The sequence below is a fragment of the Taurulus bubalis genome, assembly GCF_910589615.1.
Source record: "Taurulus bubalis genome assembly, chromosome: 9".
Taxonomy (NCBI): domain Eukaryota; kingdom Metazoa; phylum Chordata; class Actinopteri; order Perciformes; family Cottidae; genus Taurulus; species Taurulus bubalis.
In genome coordinates this window covers 18560688-18577558 of record NC_136597.1, presented here as the reverse complement: position 1 = coordinate 18577558, position 16871 = coordinate 18560688, and the positions used below count along the sequence as shown (strand labels likewise).

Below are 16871 nucleotides of genomic sequence, written 5' to 3'. Positions count from 1 at the left end.
AATTCAGTAGCTAAAATAAAATATGCCTAACATACATAGGTGGTGGATTCCTCAGATGTGTTGGTTGAAAGGCAGCAAAATGAGAAATAAATAGATGAATGACGAACACCTCCTCTCCTACACAAATTGAATGCACTCAAACTAGCCTTACACTCAACCCGAGCTGATGCCTCTGGCAGGTGGTGTGGTGGTGCGGGGTTGGAGGAGAATAGTGATTAGGAGTTGATCCTGCCCATTGGCTGTGACTGGCTAGTGACTGATAGCATCTCTCTTCACTCGGGGGTCAGAGTCACAGCCTACCTCAGGTTCAATAACCAGGCAGACAAAGCTACTGGACAGGATCCTCTGATGGTTTGACCTGCTCACAGTTCTCTGCCGGCAACAGGTCCACACAGAGAGAGAAAGGTATCATCTAAACACATGAACTTATTAACAAGAGGAATGATGTAAGAGTCTGGTTTTAAAAAAGCAGTCTGTGATACACGTCTTATTGATTCAGCGTAGCATCACAAAGCAGCAATTGTTCAACAACAGATGTAAAATATTACAATCAAATAATGTAAAATGAAAGAGGTAAATATGCAGCAATATGTGACCCATCAGGGCTTCTCGTGTCCAAGTAACTGCTTATAGCCCTTTGACTGGTGCAAGAAACATTCAGATCAGTCTTAGTGCATTGCTGGTTTCAGGATGTTTGATTATCCACAGTTGCTTTTATTCCATTGAATTCCCTTGATTTAATCTGCTCTAACTAAAAACAGAATGTCACTCATTGACTCAAGTGCTTCTATTCACAGTACTTTTGTATACCCATAAAAAAAACACAGATTATTGCATACTATGCTGATGGCACACAAACAAATGTTCTGTACCGAAGTTAGTGTCAGACTCAAATTAGTTGGCATCAGTGGTTCGTCTCGGCGCGGCCGTGGAAATGTGTGTTTTCTCTTAAACTGGTTGCACCTCCCAGTTCTCTCCAGAAAACCGTAAACGCCCTCAAGTTCAACACATTCAAATATTAATACGGCTTCTCCCACTCAGACAGACAAACATTACATTACATTCATTACTTCATTTTTTTTTTTTTTTTTTTTTTTGTGTGATCTGATTTGTGTGACCCATTTGGGCGTGCAATATTGCTGAAAAGCTATCTTGGAAGACCTGGCGTCATCAAACCATTACGTTACGTGATCCCTGAAACAAGCAAAGTGCACCATCACTCTATCCTCTAATCTCGTAGTAACTTTGCATTCACACAACACACTCGGTGGTGGGAAAGGACATAAATAAGGACAATACTTTTGGGTTTCAATCATAACTGGATAAATTTCCAACTAAACGGGTGTTGCTAAAAAGATTACACAAAATTGGCAGAACAATGGGGTTCAAACAAAATACTTGATAACAGAGTGTGGTTATAATACAATACACATAACAATTAATATTTTCATGAGGTGTTATATATACCCATCAATAGGTTTTTGGATTTTATTACTATATTCAAAGATGCAATATCCTGTAGAAAAAATATCCATCATTGTCCATGATTATCCCCGATCCATTCAGTCTGATTAAAAACGAAACCACCAATCTCCGGTCTAGATCTCCGGTGTGTTATTCTAGTGTTATAACAAGAATTGTTATTCTAGATTAGAATAACACACCCTCCTACTTTAAAATTTGACAAAGTAGTGGTTAAAACAATGTCAATAAGGAGGTGACCTCCCTTTTGTTCAGGCATTAAAGGAGGATGTGTCTGAACCTCACAAGTTAGATGGAAGTTTGGACTGCTTGTGTTCGGTCTCTAAGATCTCAGCCGGGGATCTAGCCTGGGAAGAGTGAACACCAACGGACTGGTTCTGAGGTTCAGGCCCTGAATGTGTCCGACTGACAGGAGCAACTTGACCCAGGATTGGGCTGTAGGGTTTGCTCATAGCCATGGGGGAGGAGAAGGGGCTGGTTCCCACTGCTACCCCTTCTGAGGAGCCGCTCATGGCCAAAGGCCTTTCCTGGTGTAAAGAGCTGTAAGAGCCTGAGATAGTCTTTATTTCCTGGGTAAAGAGATCCACCGAGGATTCGGCCCTCTCTTTGAGGGTACAGGCCACCCTGGCAGGGCATGAGGTCTGAAAGATTAGAGGGCTGCGAGAGCCCACAGAGCTGGGGAGCTCACTGTGGTAAACTGTTCTTCCGGTCACAGGGCTCTGTATGCTAGGACTGTGGACTGGAGGCGTGTAGCAGGGTGAAGCTTCGGCGGAGCCATACTGGGCCAGGGAGGCGAGGGCCGAGTGCTCGGCCAGAACCTGCGGTAGGAAAACAGACTGGAGACCTGCAAGGCTTTGCTGCGCCAGGGAGGCTGCGGCCCCAGCTACAACTGCAGACCCTGGCTGAATAAATCCAGTGGAGGGCTGAGTGCTGGTGATGAAGGGAAAATGTGGGAGTTTCAGACCACTGGATGTCCAGCCCGCTCTGTCATAACTGTACCCCATCGGCTGCATGGTGGCGTGAGTGGGCTGCTGCAGCTGGCTTAGTATGGGGCCGACTGAGCTGGCGATGAGAGGGCTTATGGTGGAGGCAGAGGGGACTGGGAATCTCACTGCTAGCCTACCTGGCGCCCCCTGCTGGAGGAAGCCTATCGGGTGTGGTGGGGTGGTCATAGCCCCGTGGAAGGGCTGAGGGTGGAGCTGAGCAGAGCAGGTGTAGGAGACAGTGGTCTGGCTGATGGGGAAGACTGAGGCTATGCCAGAGTGGGGAGGGTGGTATGGGAGATGGTGTGAGGGCAGAGGGCCCAGAGGCTGCAGGCTGCTGGTGAAGATGGGCTGGGACGTCAGTGTGGGTGACACGGGCCCAGCTCCGAGATGCTGTGCCCTGAGCGACGCCAATGTGGGAGTCTCAATCCCAGATCTGATTCTGTTGGAACTGACAGGAGAACCAGGCCCTGAACCACAGCTACTAGACGTGATCGCTCCAAAATGGAATTTCTTTGGATGGCTGATGGGGTCCTTCAGACAGCCTGGTGCCAGAGGATGGTGGAAGAGGATGGGAGGCAGCTGGGAGTGGTGGGCTAAGGCCAGAGCCAGCGGGGTGGTGGCAGCAGCAGCCTGAAGCGGGGCCTGAATCAGCGGGGCCCAGATGACCGGTGTGGGTGACGGGGGAGAAGGGGGAGGGTGAAGGCTCAGTGGGCTGGTCTGGATCAGCTGTGTGCATTGGGCCATGTCACGGTCATGTTGCACTATTCTTTGGATGATCTCGCTCTCTTGGAAGTTTAAAGTGCCAGAACTTTGGTGATGCTGGACTTTACTCTGCAGAACAGAGTTCCTCTTCCCTGTTAAGAAAATACAAATAAGGTCATGCATTTTCCTTTTCATTAACAAGGAGAGCATATACTGCATATTATAAGGACTACTCCCTAACACCATTGACTTGCGGCTTTAAGCGAGAGAGTTTAAATGTGAATTTAAACACAAACAGTTTCTTCCCCTCCGCAGTCGGGTTCATCAACAAAGCCCGGGACCCCCACTGCCTCTGACTCTCACATCCCCAGGAGAACTTGCTCAACTGCTATTAACAATTTGTTATATCCTGGTTTTTACATGTAATATATGAAGAAAAAGCAAGCAAAGCAAAATATCAAACTTATATAATAATAATATTTAACTGTAAAGCATGAAACTAGCTCCTCTGTACAGCAAAGGACTCACCGATGCGGTCCAGGCGGTCGAGAGCCACGGTCTCGAAGGCCCTCCTCATCATGGGAAACTCCTCCAGCACCTCGTCGAAGTTGTCCACAGACAGCGAGTACAGCCGACAGTAGTTTTCTGCTCGCACGCTGGCTGTCCTCCGGCCTCGGGTGAGCAGGCAGATCTCTGCAGGGAGGAGAGGGGGAGAAGTTTAATTATTTGTACCATTTATTAAAAAAACACATCCTGCAGAGTGAAAGTCGTGAAAGTTAATGTTGTGGGATACATTACAGCCACGTTTATATTTTTTAGATCCATTCATCAAAGGAAAGGCAAACATAGTATTATGAGTGTGAGACGATAAAACACGAAAAGGTCGATGCCTCTGAACCCCACAGATGGAGCACTTAATGCAATTTCTGCAGCTTACAGTTTGTCCTGACCTCGTCTGCCGTGCCAGATCAGAAAAATAAAATAATGCGTCATTTAAAAAAAACAAAAGTGGACATATTTTTCAGTACAGACATATTGAGGATATATACACATTTTTAAACACATTTTCATGATGTAACATGGGCGACAACAAATTGAAAGTTCTGGATTTCATCTTTAAATATGGCGTTAACTACGGGGAAAACCTCCACAAATAGAATCAAAGATCACAAAGCTTTGTTCCTCTTTTTATGAGCCCTTTTAAGGAAATGATGTGGACAATGTTTCCCATCTGTAATAGTCAGGGAAGTTAATCTGCTGAGTGCCGGAGCAAAATGAATCAAAACAAATCACACTATCAGCACTCCTTTACATACATTCATACTGACTCAGTGCCAGCTACAGAATATATTAGCATGCAGTACACACAGCAGGTTGCGTGCAGACAATACCTCCAAAATAAGAGCCATCCGACAGCTTGGTGGGATTGCTGTTCTTGGTCAGGACACTGACGACACCGTGCTGAATGAAGTACATCTTCTTGCCGATGGTTCCCTCTCTGATGATGTAATCGGTCGGCTGGAAGACCTCAAAGTGCAGTTTGGTTAGCATGGAGGTGACAAAGTTTGGATCAGCGTTTGCGAAAAGAGGCATAGAGGCCACCAGTTTGCGACAGTTAAAGTTGATGATCTCCTGCAGAAGACAAAAAACAGTATTTTAGATTTAAAGGCAAAGCCTTCGCATCACAAATGGCAGTATAACTAAATGTGTACATTTAAATCATCATAAAAGCAAGGCGGTTAACGGCTTAGTGCTCCGTTAATGAGGTTCTCTGTCCTCATAAAGTCTCCAGCCACTACTAATCAGATTACATGACTATTAACATTATCGTGCAAAGTAAAAGAGGCATATTAGGTTAAATATATAATTAACTGGAAACTATTTAGAACAGGCATGCTCACTTTATCAAACAAACAAATATATTTAGCATTTATAAGCTGTATGTACACATGTAATACATGCTTTAAGTGGATATACGGACATTTGAAGAGGTTATTAATGCAGTTTCTCAGTAATTATAAATTCTCCTCTGGATAATAACAACTATGCTTTGCTATATTGTCACTCATTATCTGTTTATACAGCAGCCTATATTTAAGGGTGCCAACTGGAGGAGTTGTAGTTTTTGAGTAATATATTAATTAACACTTATACTGACATCTACATCACATTGTGTTATAAACCATTTATATATGTGTTATACTGCTTATACATTCAAAATAGGATAGGTTAAAGTAAAGTGTTACCAATATTTCCTTTAGTCGTGATACATGTTGAGACCAACATTACAATGACTCAGCAGTATTATCATCATCAAGACAACAACCACAAGTTAGATGACCTCTGACCTCTCTCAGTGGCTCATTCAGCTCCTCCAAAATGCTTTCCTCGTCAAACATCTTGCCCTGATAACGGTGTTCGTAGTAGTCGTGGATCCTCTGCCGCATGTCGGCAGGGAGCTTGTGGAAGGACATGTACTGCTCCACCTGCTTATACTGCAACAAAACAATTTTGACATTTATAAAATAATAATAACAACAATAATTCTTATTATATTACTTAAATAAGTATTTCAGTAAATAACTGCAAGAGAAAATGCAGAGTCATGTCAGAATGGATATATTAAAGTGATTGAAGTGTTGGCTCAGAGGTGGACTATAATGTGTCTCATTATGTTAACAGTCAACTGTCGGGCCATCTGTGAAACCTGCCCACAGAGCGATGTTGTGCGTCTGTCCCATCTGACAAATATGGTTGCGCTCTGCAGGCTGCAGCTAATAACATTAACTACTGTGCCCTTCAGCGGTGTACTCTACCAGCAAAGCACCATGAATGGTCCTTGTACCCAATCTATGTAAGTTATGTCCTGCTGTAAGTTGCTGTTGAGCTTTTATCAACCAGCTCTTTAACTCTCCCCAATGTCTCTGTTTTCCATGTTAGAAATCCCCAACAGCAGCTCAAAAATATTTCAGTATATTTCTTATATGTTGTTCTAATCCTTTCTCATCTATCTCTGTGGGGCTTTTTCTGTGGGTTAAGTATTCACACAACGACTTTGTCACTCACAATGTAACTTATCATTGTTACCATTTAAACGTATAATATGCAACAATTTCCCAAAAATGTCCGATACAAAAAGAATCCCTCTCGATCACTTACAGCCCACTTGAAGTGTGTGGCAGTGTCTGTATCTGCGGATACCCTGCCCTCTGCCTGTATTGTCTCTTTTTTTCTTGCCCCAAGTGGGGTTGTATCACCCCAGCCAACAGGCAGGGTGTGCAGCCCGTCCTAAATCCAAGGTCAAACGGTGCCGCTATGTCACGCTCCTTACAGTACGGAGGCTCACAGAACTAATAGGCCTGACTCAGCGCAGACCGGCCACAGCAGGATGAAGCGTGCCGTGGGCTGCAGTCATTCCAAATCTGGCACCTTCCCGCAGGTTTGTGAGGAGGTTGTGTTTTTTGGAACATAACCGCTGTGAAAAACGTTTTAATCTTTTGATTCATGGCTTTGTTCTCATTAATGCTGGCCCCTGTTTCCATTCACTCTCTAGCTCATGTGACGACGACTGTTGCACTCACTCACTCACTTACTTACTCACTCACTCACTCACTCACTCACTCACAAATCAGTCGAGGAATAAGTATTCAGATCCTTAACTTTAGTACAACCAGCAGTAACACATTGGGAAAACTACTTGAAAGTTATAGTTACTTGAAAGTAAAAGGCATGCATTCAAAATCTTACTAAGGTAAAAGTAAGGAAGTACTATCAGATAATTGTATTTTATATTATTGAGAAAAAAAAGTAATCATTAAGCAGAAAATGTGGCCTGTGTGACTGCTGTATTATATTATATTATTGATGCATTAATGTATTAATGTATAAACCAGATTTGACTGGTGGAAGGGTGAAGCTAATTTGAAATATACAGTTGTGTAGTTTAATCTATGCATAAACAATATATAAACAATGCATAAGATCATATAAACTGATGACATGATTTCAAAATGTAAATAAAGCTCTTACATAAATGTAGTGGAGTAGAAGTATAAAGTAGCATAAAATGGAAATACTCCAGTGACGTACAAGTATATCAAACTAGTTAAGTAAAAGTATTTCCACCACTGATTTCAACTCTCTATAGACCTCAAGAAAGTTGATTTTCTTTAAAAGATATCAGCCACGCAGAGAGCAAACACCGACCTTTTCTTGGTACTGCCTCCTGGAGGAGTCCAGAGACTGAATGAGTGCAGTTGCATGCCCCACAAACATGGCAAAGCACGTAGCGCCCACAATCATGCTGAGGATGGTGAGCCACACGTCAGCCATGCCGATGGGGGGATACAGGCCGTACCCGATGCACAGCATGTGACTCATGGCCTTGAACAGGGCGTAGGAGTATTGCTGACCCCAAGTGTCATTCTGTATGAGACGAAGAGGAGGAAAGAGAAAGCTTATCGCCACAACAATGACGCTGCAGTAAATCTCTTAGCCTATTCACAGTTTGAGATCCAGACCACATGCGATGACACCTTCATTTCCCAGGTTTGTTGGCTTTGAAGTCTCTGCTTTGGGGATCAGAGTCTCAGAAAACAACACCTAATTTAATACATGCAGACTTCTACACTGACGTTACTGTCCTGATTTATTCTTTGGTGTAAGTCTATTTCAGCTATAACTATTAATATATTTTGTACTTAATAAAAGAACAATCTAAATAATTGTATATGATGCAACTAATGATTATTTTTTATTATCAATTAATCTACAGATTAATTGTTTGGTCTGCAAATATAATATCCCTCAGCCCAAAGAGATGCAGTCCAAAATACCAAGATATGTGGTTACCTGTAATATATGACAAAGAAAAGATTCAAACACTCACATTTGAGAGGCTGAAACAAATGTTCTAACAAATCGATAAATTGAATCATTGCATCTCCACACACAATCCAACACCCCTGCAATATGTGCAGTTGCCTTGAACGCAATCTCTTTATTGTTTTTCAGATAAAAGAAATCTTTCTATTAAACACCCCAAATTATATTAGTGTTGTTTTTAAGCACCTAAAGACTTGGTTTCAAAACGTAAGTATTTAAGGAACTTACTTAACATACTTAAGGAAAAAATGCCATTAAATAGTATGTATTGAGTTTACCATTCAAAAACTCTGTATTTGGACTGTGATCTGATTTGATTAACAGCAACCAAACAGGACCCTGGATTACATCAGATTATTTTGATTCATATGTTGCTAACTCCTGATTCATGGAAGCATGAGACATCATCTTTCTCTTGTAGAGACCCACCTACTTCAAACTAGCAAAATCTGCACAGAAAAAAAACAAAAAGGTTTGTGTTCTAGCAGATCCTCATCGACTTCTGAGACTACTTACCACCATCTTGTTTCTAGTGACCCAGCAGTCTTGAGGGAAGTCCTGCAACATGGGAACCAGGAACTGCAGACAGCCATCCCAGTGACACAGCAGCAGCATCATACCAATCAGGTTCATGATGCGCACCATGGCGCTGGCCAGGTCATAGGTCATATGGAAAACCTGCCACACAGATTATCAGCATTAATAAAACTGAAACAAATTTCACTTATCTCTCATGCAATCAGAGGATTTGAAATATACAATAGGTGCTTTATGGGCCGATGTACACAGTGCTCCTATATCAGACCACAATGGTCTTAATCTTCTATAGACTGCCAGAGGCTGTTTTAATGTTGCATAACCATCTGCAAGCATCATTAATGGCCTATGGGTGCAACCTCAGTTGGAATTATATAAATAAAATAATGCCGGAAAAGAAGTTATTAAATCAATTGGTTGTGTGTGAGCCTGAGAAACCAACAAATGAACTCTACTGCTTTAGAAATATGGATTTAAGTATTTGTTTTTACAATAACCAGTATTATGTATTTTCCTTGACATAGAAAACATTTTTAGTAATCCAGACGAGATTACAAATTCTGCCAAGAAATCTTCCAATGCAAGGGAAATCTCACGATGTATAGCACTTTAGTCAGAGGACAAAATTATTTCGAATGAGAATTAAATTGAGAATTTGGGGCATTTGTCTTGGCAAATGACTAAAATGATTAACAAAATTGCTGCCGATTCATTTCGACTAACTGTTGTAGCTCTATTAGCTGGTGCAAAGTGGTGCATATGAAGATCCAGTGAGCCTTTTCAATGCTGATGCTACCTCTTCCCACTGGTGGATGTAGCGGATGAGTCGGGAGAGGCGCAGCAGCCGCAGCAGACTGAGGATCTTGGTGAACCGGACAATCCTCAGGGCTCGGGCTGTCTTGTAAAAGTCGGAGTCAATGCGTGTCTCCACAATGAGAAAGATGTAGTCCACAGGTATGGATGAGATGAAATCCACCACAAACCAGGTCTTCAGGTATTTAATCTTAATCTGATGCGGGTCGAGGATGATCTCCGTGTTGTCCTCCTTGACGATGCCCGTGCGGAAGTTGAGGACCAGGTCCATGAGGAAGAAGGTGTCCGAGACCACGTTAAAGACGATCCAGGGCGGTGTGTGCTCGTCCTTGAAGAAGGTGATGCCCACAGGGATGATGATGAGGTTCCCCACCATCAGCAGCAGCATGGTCAGATCCCAGTAGAACCTGCAACATAACTCACGTTGTAGATAGCAGCGGGCAGAGGTCATTCAGATACTTCACTCCTGCCTTTGACAAAATAACTGCGCTGAATGTTTTATGTGTGAAAAAATATGTTATTTTTGTGGTATTTTTTTCCATTTGCATGCCTTTACTAAAACTCCAAAAAAATTGGAGTTTTGGTCAAAACATCTTAGACAAATAAAAATGACATCCACAATTTTTGTAGATGTTACTGACAAAAGGATCAATTCATAATCAGCGGATAAAAAACCTTTTGGTCTGTAAAGAGTAAAATGGTAGAAAGCTCCTGGTACACTGGAACAGATTATGAACAGACACCAATTTTATCAATGGTTGCCGTTCAGTTCACACAGGAGACTTTTAAAGCCAGAGTCTGAATGTATGTGTGTCTATGTGCATACTAAGTTTGTGCTGCATATTCAGAGCAATTCTGGACATGTAGGAACTTCAAATAGAAATAAATCTACATGCAACTTGAGGTCTAACACTGGAACTCAAAATCCATCAGATTTAAGTAGATTTAAATTGTTGAAATGACCAGAACAAATGCAAACAAGTAGTTTGAGCATACACATTAAGAAAGCAAGAAATTAGCTGATTCTAGAAACAATCTCATTCAGTTCAATACTGGGTTTCTGGACGCAAGGATGGAGAGGAAAATGGGTTATTGGTATTCATCTGAATTGCTCATGAGGAAATATTGATTTTCACAGCTAACTTGATGTTCAAGTTCCAGCAGCAGAGTGTTCAATTTCATCTGGAATGGCTTGAAGAGGCTGTGTTTAGTTGTTTTTCACAGTCAAGTCACCAAATGGCATTTTAAAGTATTGCAAAATATTAAATTTGAATTGAAATTCATAGCTTCATTAACAAACCTGGCAAAGATTTACCAACAGCTTAATATCTAGCAATTTCAATTATTCTGTTTACTATCGTGATATTTGTTATTGTCAGTTGTCTTTATTATTTATTTCTTTAGACTGCTTTAAAATTCTCATTGCAGTAGCTGATGTTCAACACAGGACGATATCAGGGCACTTTCACAGGAATTAGATTTACAGGAAGCACAGCAATGAGCAGCTCGGCCAAACAAACGAAAGCCAAGATACGCAGAGCAATTTGTTTACCAATTACTATCACCAGGGTGTATGTGTGAGACGAGAAAGCATGCATGCATGTGATTGCACGTCCGATCCATTTCAGAGACCTTATTAACCACTGATCGATCCAGCAGGAGCCTGACACACCGACAGGGTCAGCACAAACGGTATCGGGGGGGGGGGGGGCAGATCTGCGAGGAATGGCATTCATTACACCAATTAAGAGCACTAAGGCGGCACACAGTAACGACACCGTATGAGCTAAACTAGAGCGACAATCAATTTGTTGTCAACCATCCCATTAATTGCTAAACGATTAATCAGTTTGAGTATTTTTGAAGAAAAGAAAAGTTCACGCTCTCTGTTTCCAGCGTGCTAATTGTGGATAATGTCCTCTGTGACAGTGAACTGAATATCTTTAGGTGGACAAAACAAGACATTTGAAGACGCCATCTTGGGCTTTGGGGAATATATTTTTTCACCACATTTCATCGACCGAACAACTCAACTTAAATCGAGAAAGATAATCAACAGATCAATCAGCAATGAAAATAATCGTTAGTTGCGGGCCTAAACCGAACAGTGTGGATCGGACAAACGCCCCACCACCTGGTCAACACGTATAATTCAAAACTTCAGCTCATGATTGACTGAGAGAAAAGCATTTGAGTACATGTGAGTGTGTGCAACATTATTATGTCTATGCACGTTGCATTTAAGAGCCACAGGCTTATCTGTGTTCCTGTCAATTTGGTCAATGTGACATTTTCTGGGCTCAAATGAGATTCCAGGAAGTAGGCCACCAACATCACACCAAAGCTTCACAGGAGAACATTACAGAAAGAGGGAACCAGTGAGGACATTGTGGCCATTTGTTCTTATCAGCTTTCTGTTGTTCTGTGCCAAACAAAGCATGTGCGTTCCTCTCTTCATCTGCCTGTCTCTGTGGTGACACACTGGTCCTAATTGCACTTCCCCTCTCTCGCTAAATCCACCGTTATCTCCTGGGAATCCATGTCATCTCCAGAAGTCATCTCGCATCAGCCAGATGTTGAGTAGTTAGCATTACCGCTCTGCACACGTCACTGTTCTGCAGAACCCTGGAACAGCTGGACCAAAAAAAAAAAAAAAGGTCTGCAGGGGACAGTGCATTACTGCCCATACAGGCCCTTCCAGTTTGCCCACTGTGCACACAGCATTCAGGCCACAACGATCACACAACTGGCTGGTGTAATCTGGGGTTCCCATCAAACTAAAGGTGACAGTTATGGGTTCTCAAGACCTATAAAAAGGAATCTTGCACTATTTGGGTCAGAGTGCAACTATGTAAAAGAGCATGAGAGCACAAAGAGAGGGGAGTTACAAGCAAAGTGAACACAAAAAGGCTTAAAATGGTGAAAGGAGCTTAGATCAATCAGGACAGCTGAAAAAGGGATCACATTTGTACTAGAGATACTTATCTCTTGATGCCAGAGCGCAGCTGAAGCACAACAGCCTGCATGCAGCTCAGTGGCTTAACACACACCTGTACTGTGGCTCAGGCCCACCAGCAATCATATTAACCATATTCACACGGCGTGCCAGTTCAGTATGTCTGCTGCTCTATCCACGGACAGCTTTACTAAAAGACAGCAGTTACTTATGCAATAAACAACACAGACTGTTTATAAAAGATACAAGGAGAGAGTACATTGGTTTGCTGAGCTGATGCACAGTGGTCATGGAAACAGTGAGTGAAGATGGCTGTTTTTAGGATTGGATTCAACTGTTTCTCAGAAGCCTAAAAGAGCCAAATAACCTTTAAGGTTACCGGTAACTTAAAATGGAAACTGCAGGATAAAGTGTCCTCCTTAAGAGGCCTATAGAACCCTGCTCTGCTTAAAGTGTGACCCAAACAGAGCTTGAAGTAATGACACCTCATACACATGTAACAGCTGGATGTCCTGATTCCTCTCAACATCCTTTTCATTTCAACCTCTCTGTGTGTTCAATGTTTTGCGGTGTGTCCCCCTCCCCATGCACACCATCTCTGCTCCATTAGACTAATTGTACTGTAATAATCTCCACTGATGTGTGCTTCTAATATATCGAATGGTCATGTTACCCTATTTTGATTACCCCATTTCCAAGCCCCTGCTGCACTCTCTGTAATCCACTGCCCTCGCTAAATGATCAAAAAAAAAAGTGTAATTCAGATGAGTGGAAAAAAAACCTGCAGAGACACACACACGCATCGGCATACAACTGGCCAGTGGAAATATGATGACAGTGAGCCTCAAGGTTAAATGTCATGAAAATCCCTTGATGGCGGTGATGAACAGAATGCTGGTTTGCATGCAGCATTCAATGGAACGTTGAACATGCATGTATGCATGGCACGGCACGGCGTGTCTGCTAAATTAGAGAATACAGGTTGGCTTAGTTTGTGGCACACATTTCATTTAAAGGCAGGGACAATTGTTTTATTTAGATTATCATAAAGCCGATTGTGGGATTGAAAGCATGCACACAAACACTCCTATAGGCCCAACAAAGCATTGATTTATATCCCACATCTGTCTGGTATAATTTGACTGTCATTGTGCTAATAAGAGATTTTCTATGCCAGTCAACTCCTGAGATGTTTTCCTGTAAGTATGGCCTGTAGAGTGGTCCGAGTGGTTAAGTTTTTAGAAATGGATCATTTTCAGAAATGAAGCCATTTATCTATTCAAGGTGTGCATGGATTAGCCTACCGAGGCACATCTATCTTATGATATCTATTCAGCACAGGCTCACACACCTGATTATGTTATCATAACACCATCACGGTGATTAAAAAGAAAAAAACACTCCTGCAGTGTAAAGGGGATTAGTGTGTGTGTGTGTGTGTGTGTGTGTGTGTGTGTGTGTGTGTGTGTGTGTGTGTGTGTGTGTGTGTGTGTGTGTGTGTGTGTGTCTATCATATAACGTTAATAGTGACCTTATCATATTTAATGGCATTTGTGTGTCTCATCAAGATTGGGCTGTTCTAAAATGATCTGTTTTTCTACATTTCTATGTCAAACAAGCCGAAAACTGAATGACAGGATCACTGCTGCACTTTTTTTTCCTTTCTTCTTTTTCTTCTTCTTCTCCTTCTTCTAAGAAGCGTGTTTGTAAAGAAAGGTTTTCTACACACAAATTACCTAAAATCACTGTACGGGTGGATTATCCAGAAGCCTGCAGACTTTACTCGCTCCCTCTCGTGCTCCACGGCCCGCTCACTGCCCAACATCCGCAGGGAGAACTTGTTGACTCCCGGTTGGAGCATCGCCCCAAACTGCCGGTGCATGAAGCCGGCTTGGTACAGCCGCTCGTCCTCAGGTATGATTTGCTCGCTGCCCTCCAACTTAATAAAACTTGTCTGGTCGAACACAGAGCCTTGCCCGGCTGCGCCACTCAGACCACCCGTTGCCCGCTGCTGGGCCCCGGGGCTGCGCTCCCCGGGGTAACTCTCCCTGACTCCCGCCTCGGGGATGAGGCGCTGCTGCTCCGCCGGGTCTGACCCGGGAGGATGCCGCCCGGTGATGGAAGAGATGCTGCCCCGAAATAAGCGGCAGTCCCCGTTCAAGTTGGTCTTCACAGTCACGTCCCGTTCCAAGTCTTCGCTCCTGGCCTCCTCAATACTCTTGCAACTGCTTGCAGGAGACGGGGAGGACAAATGTTTTAGCCGAATACTTTTCCGCTTCGTGTCCTTGTCGCCGTTGTCTCCTTCGTCAATCACCATGGCTTTTTGCCCAATGTTTTGCGGCAAGCTGTACAGCCGTTTGCGCATGGAAGACTGAAATCTTTCCATTTTGAAGAAGGAGAAGAGGTGCGCTCTAAGAAAAGCCAGTGAAAGCAGAGGGATGAATCATGAATCTCGTAAGGGTGCCACTGGAGGCAAACAGTGACGGCGCATCCGCAGGACAGGTTGTATCTTATTTGACACTTGGGACGTGCCTCTCTCCCCCGGTTCAAACATTGAGATGCGTCAACGATATTCGTGCACCGCTTCAATCCGAAGGTCATGTAGAAGCGGCAAACGGGAAATGCGTGTAAATCCAGGTAAACCCACAGCGTGCAGACGAGAGCGCATCAGGATGCAGCATGCTGAGCGTCGGTCGGACGTGCCGGAGTGGTGAGAAGGCTGCTGCTGAGTTTCCTCAATGACAAAGCATGATCTCCACCTCCCCAAAATATGTGAGCTCTCTGTCAGTGCAAGGCGGTGACACACATGCACGCAGCAGCCAGCAGCACCGGCACCCAGAGAGCGCTGACATCACTGATCCACCAGGCTCCCGCTTTCTAATAACGTCAATATCGATGGGGCTAATCCATCGGGCTGCCAGAGAGGAGCCTGCGTAGTACATGCTCACCCCGCCCAGGCAGGACAGCTGGAGAGGAGGATTCAAGGATGCGATCCAGCCTGGGAGTTGGTAGTTCTGAGGGGAAGCGACGGGATGCCAGAGGATGAAGTCAGATATGGATGCATCACCCCAACACATGTTTGTCGACGGGCACACTGAAGAAACAATAATCGTGTCGTAATCTGCCAGATAAATTATGTTTTTACATGTTTTTTTTTGTCTCATAATGAACGTATAAGAGCAATGGGTTATACTTTGTTATATATATCTATATATATATATATATATATATATATATATATATATATATATATATATATATATATATATAGATATATATATATGTATTATTTATCGCTTTTAAAACACATTGCGATAGAATAACACCTGTCAGCCTATAAGTGTGCATGCGCTCAATATAGTCTCATAACTGCTAATAAATAGACTCTACAATGTTGCATTAAAGGTGTTGAAGTCTAACATCCTCATCGTTTCAGTCGCACAACATTGATACAAACTTACCCGGTTTTATGGAGGACTTCATTGGACATAAATAAATGTAAAGTTATATATACAATAAAACAAACTGGTAAATACACCAGCTCAAAAAAAATCTGCAAGCTAACTTCTTAAAACAAACCCGGAAACATCTTTCCAACTATAATTCCAACTAACATGGTTTGTAAGGTTGATTCACGCTGAGGGTTTGAGAGGTCTGGGGCTCGAATCCCAGACGAGCCCACAACTCTTTAGTTTGACTATCGTATATTTACCAAGCGCCAAGAACTGTGCTGACAACACAGTGTTGTGTGTAGCGCCTTTAGAAAATCAGTGATGTACTATTTTGAAATGGGTTTTAGGGGGGGAGTCTTTCCTTTTGCAAATTGAGGGCCAATAGATCCTTTGCTGTACAGATTATAAATCCCATTGAGGAAAATGTGTGATATTGGAGGTTATAACAACAATGTACTTGACCTGCCAATATACTGCCTTTCTCCAGTAACTAGACAACATGGGCTGAAACATCTCCAATAAACTGGCGAATTGATTGTGTCCAAATTTACATTCCCACATCTTCTGATCAACTTTTGAACCTGCAGCTTGAGGAGAAAAGTCAATGTGAATAATGTCAATACTTTCCTTGTTAATGGGGGATTTCTTTCAACCTTCATTACTTACTGTGATGATATTACATGGAGGTACAACCTGTTTGGCCATCTACTCTCTTTATTATGGCAGATGCATTAATACTCTCAGTGTCTGCAGTGTTTCATTTTTATTCCCTGAAGAAGACACTTTTAGTCGGGTAGAAAAGAGATGAAATACTTCCTGGCAAAGAACAATATACTTAATTTGGTGAAAGGTTGTTGACAGCTTGTTGCATTACTGTTGTATGATTCAATACAAACCACGCAGCAATATTATATGGCCTAATGCCATAAGAAAGAAGTGAAGTGAAGTTTCTTTTCTTCTGTAATAATTCCTCATGATGTGATAAACTAATATAAATGTTAATATATTGCAGGTCAAGAGTCTTCTACTGTATTCAACAGATATTAGTTTGCTTTCACC

General features: G+C 42.6%; 1 protein-coding gene across 1 annotated transcript; it reads right to left on the bottom strand.

The window, feature by feature from the left end:
• Positions 1-1763: 1763 nt before the first annotated feature.
• LOC306740883 (potassium/sodium hyperpolarization-activated cyclic nucleotide-gated channel 2-like) lies at positions 1764-14746 on the bottom strand (the record flags this gene model as incomplete). Its single annotated transcript, XM_079223121.1, has 8 exons — positions 1764-3322; positions 3699-3863; positions 4562-4802; positions 5519-5665; positions 7377-7595; positions 8571-8732; positions 9388-9811; positions 14097-14746. 8 exons carry the CDS (start codon positions 14744-14746, stop codon positions 1764-1766), a joined length of 3567 nt encoding a protein of 1188 aa, XP_079079247.1.
• Between the last annotated feature and the right edge of the window lie 2125 nt (positions 14747-16871).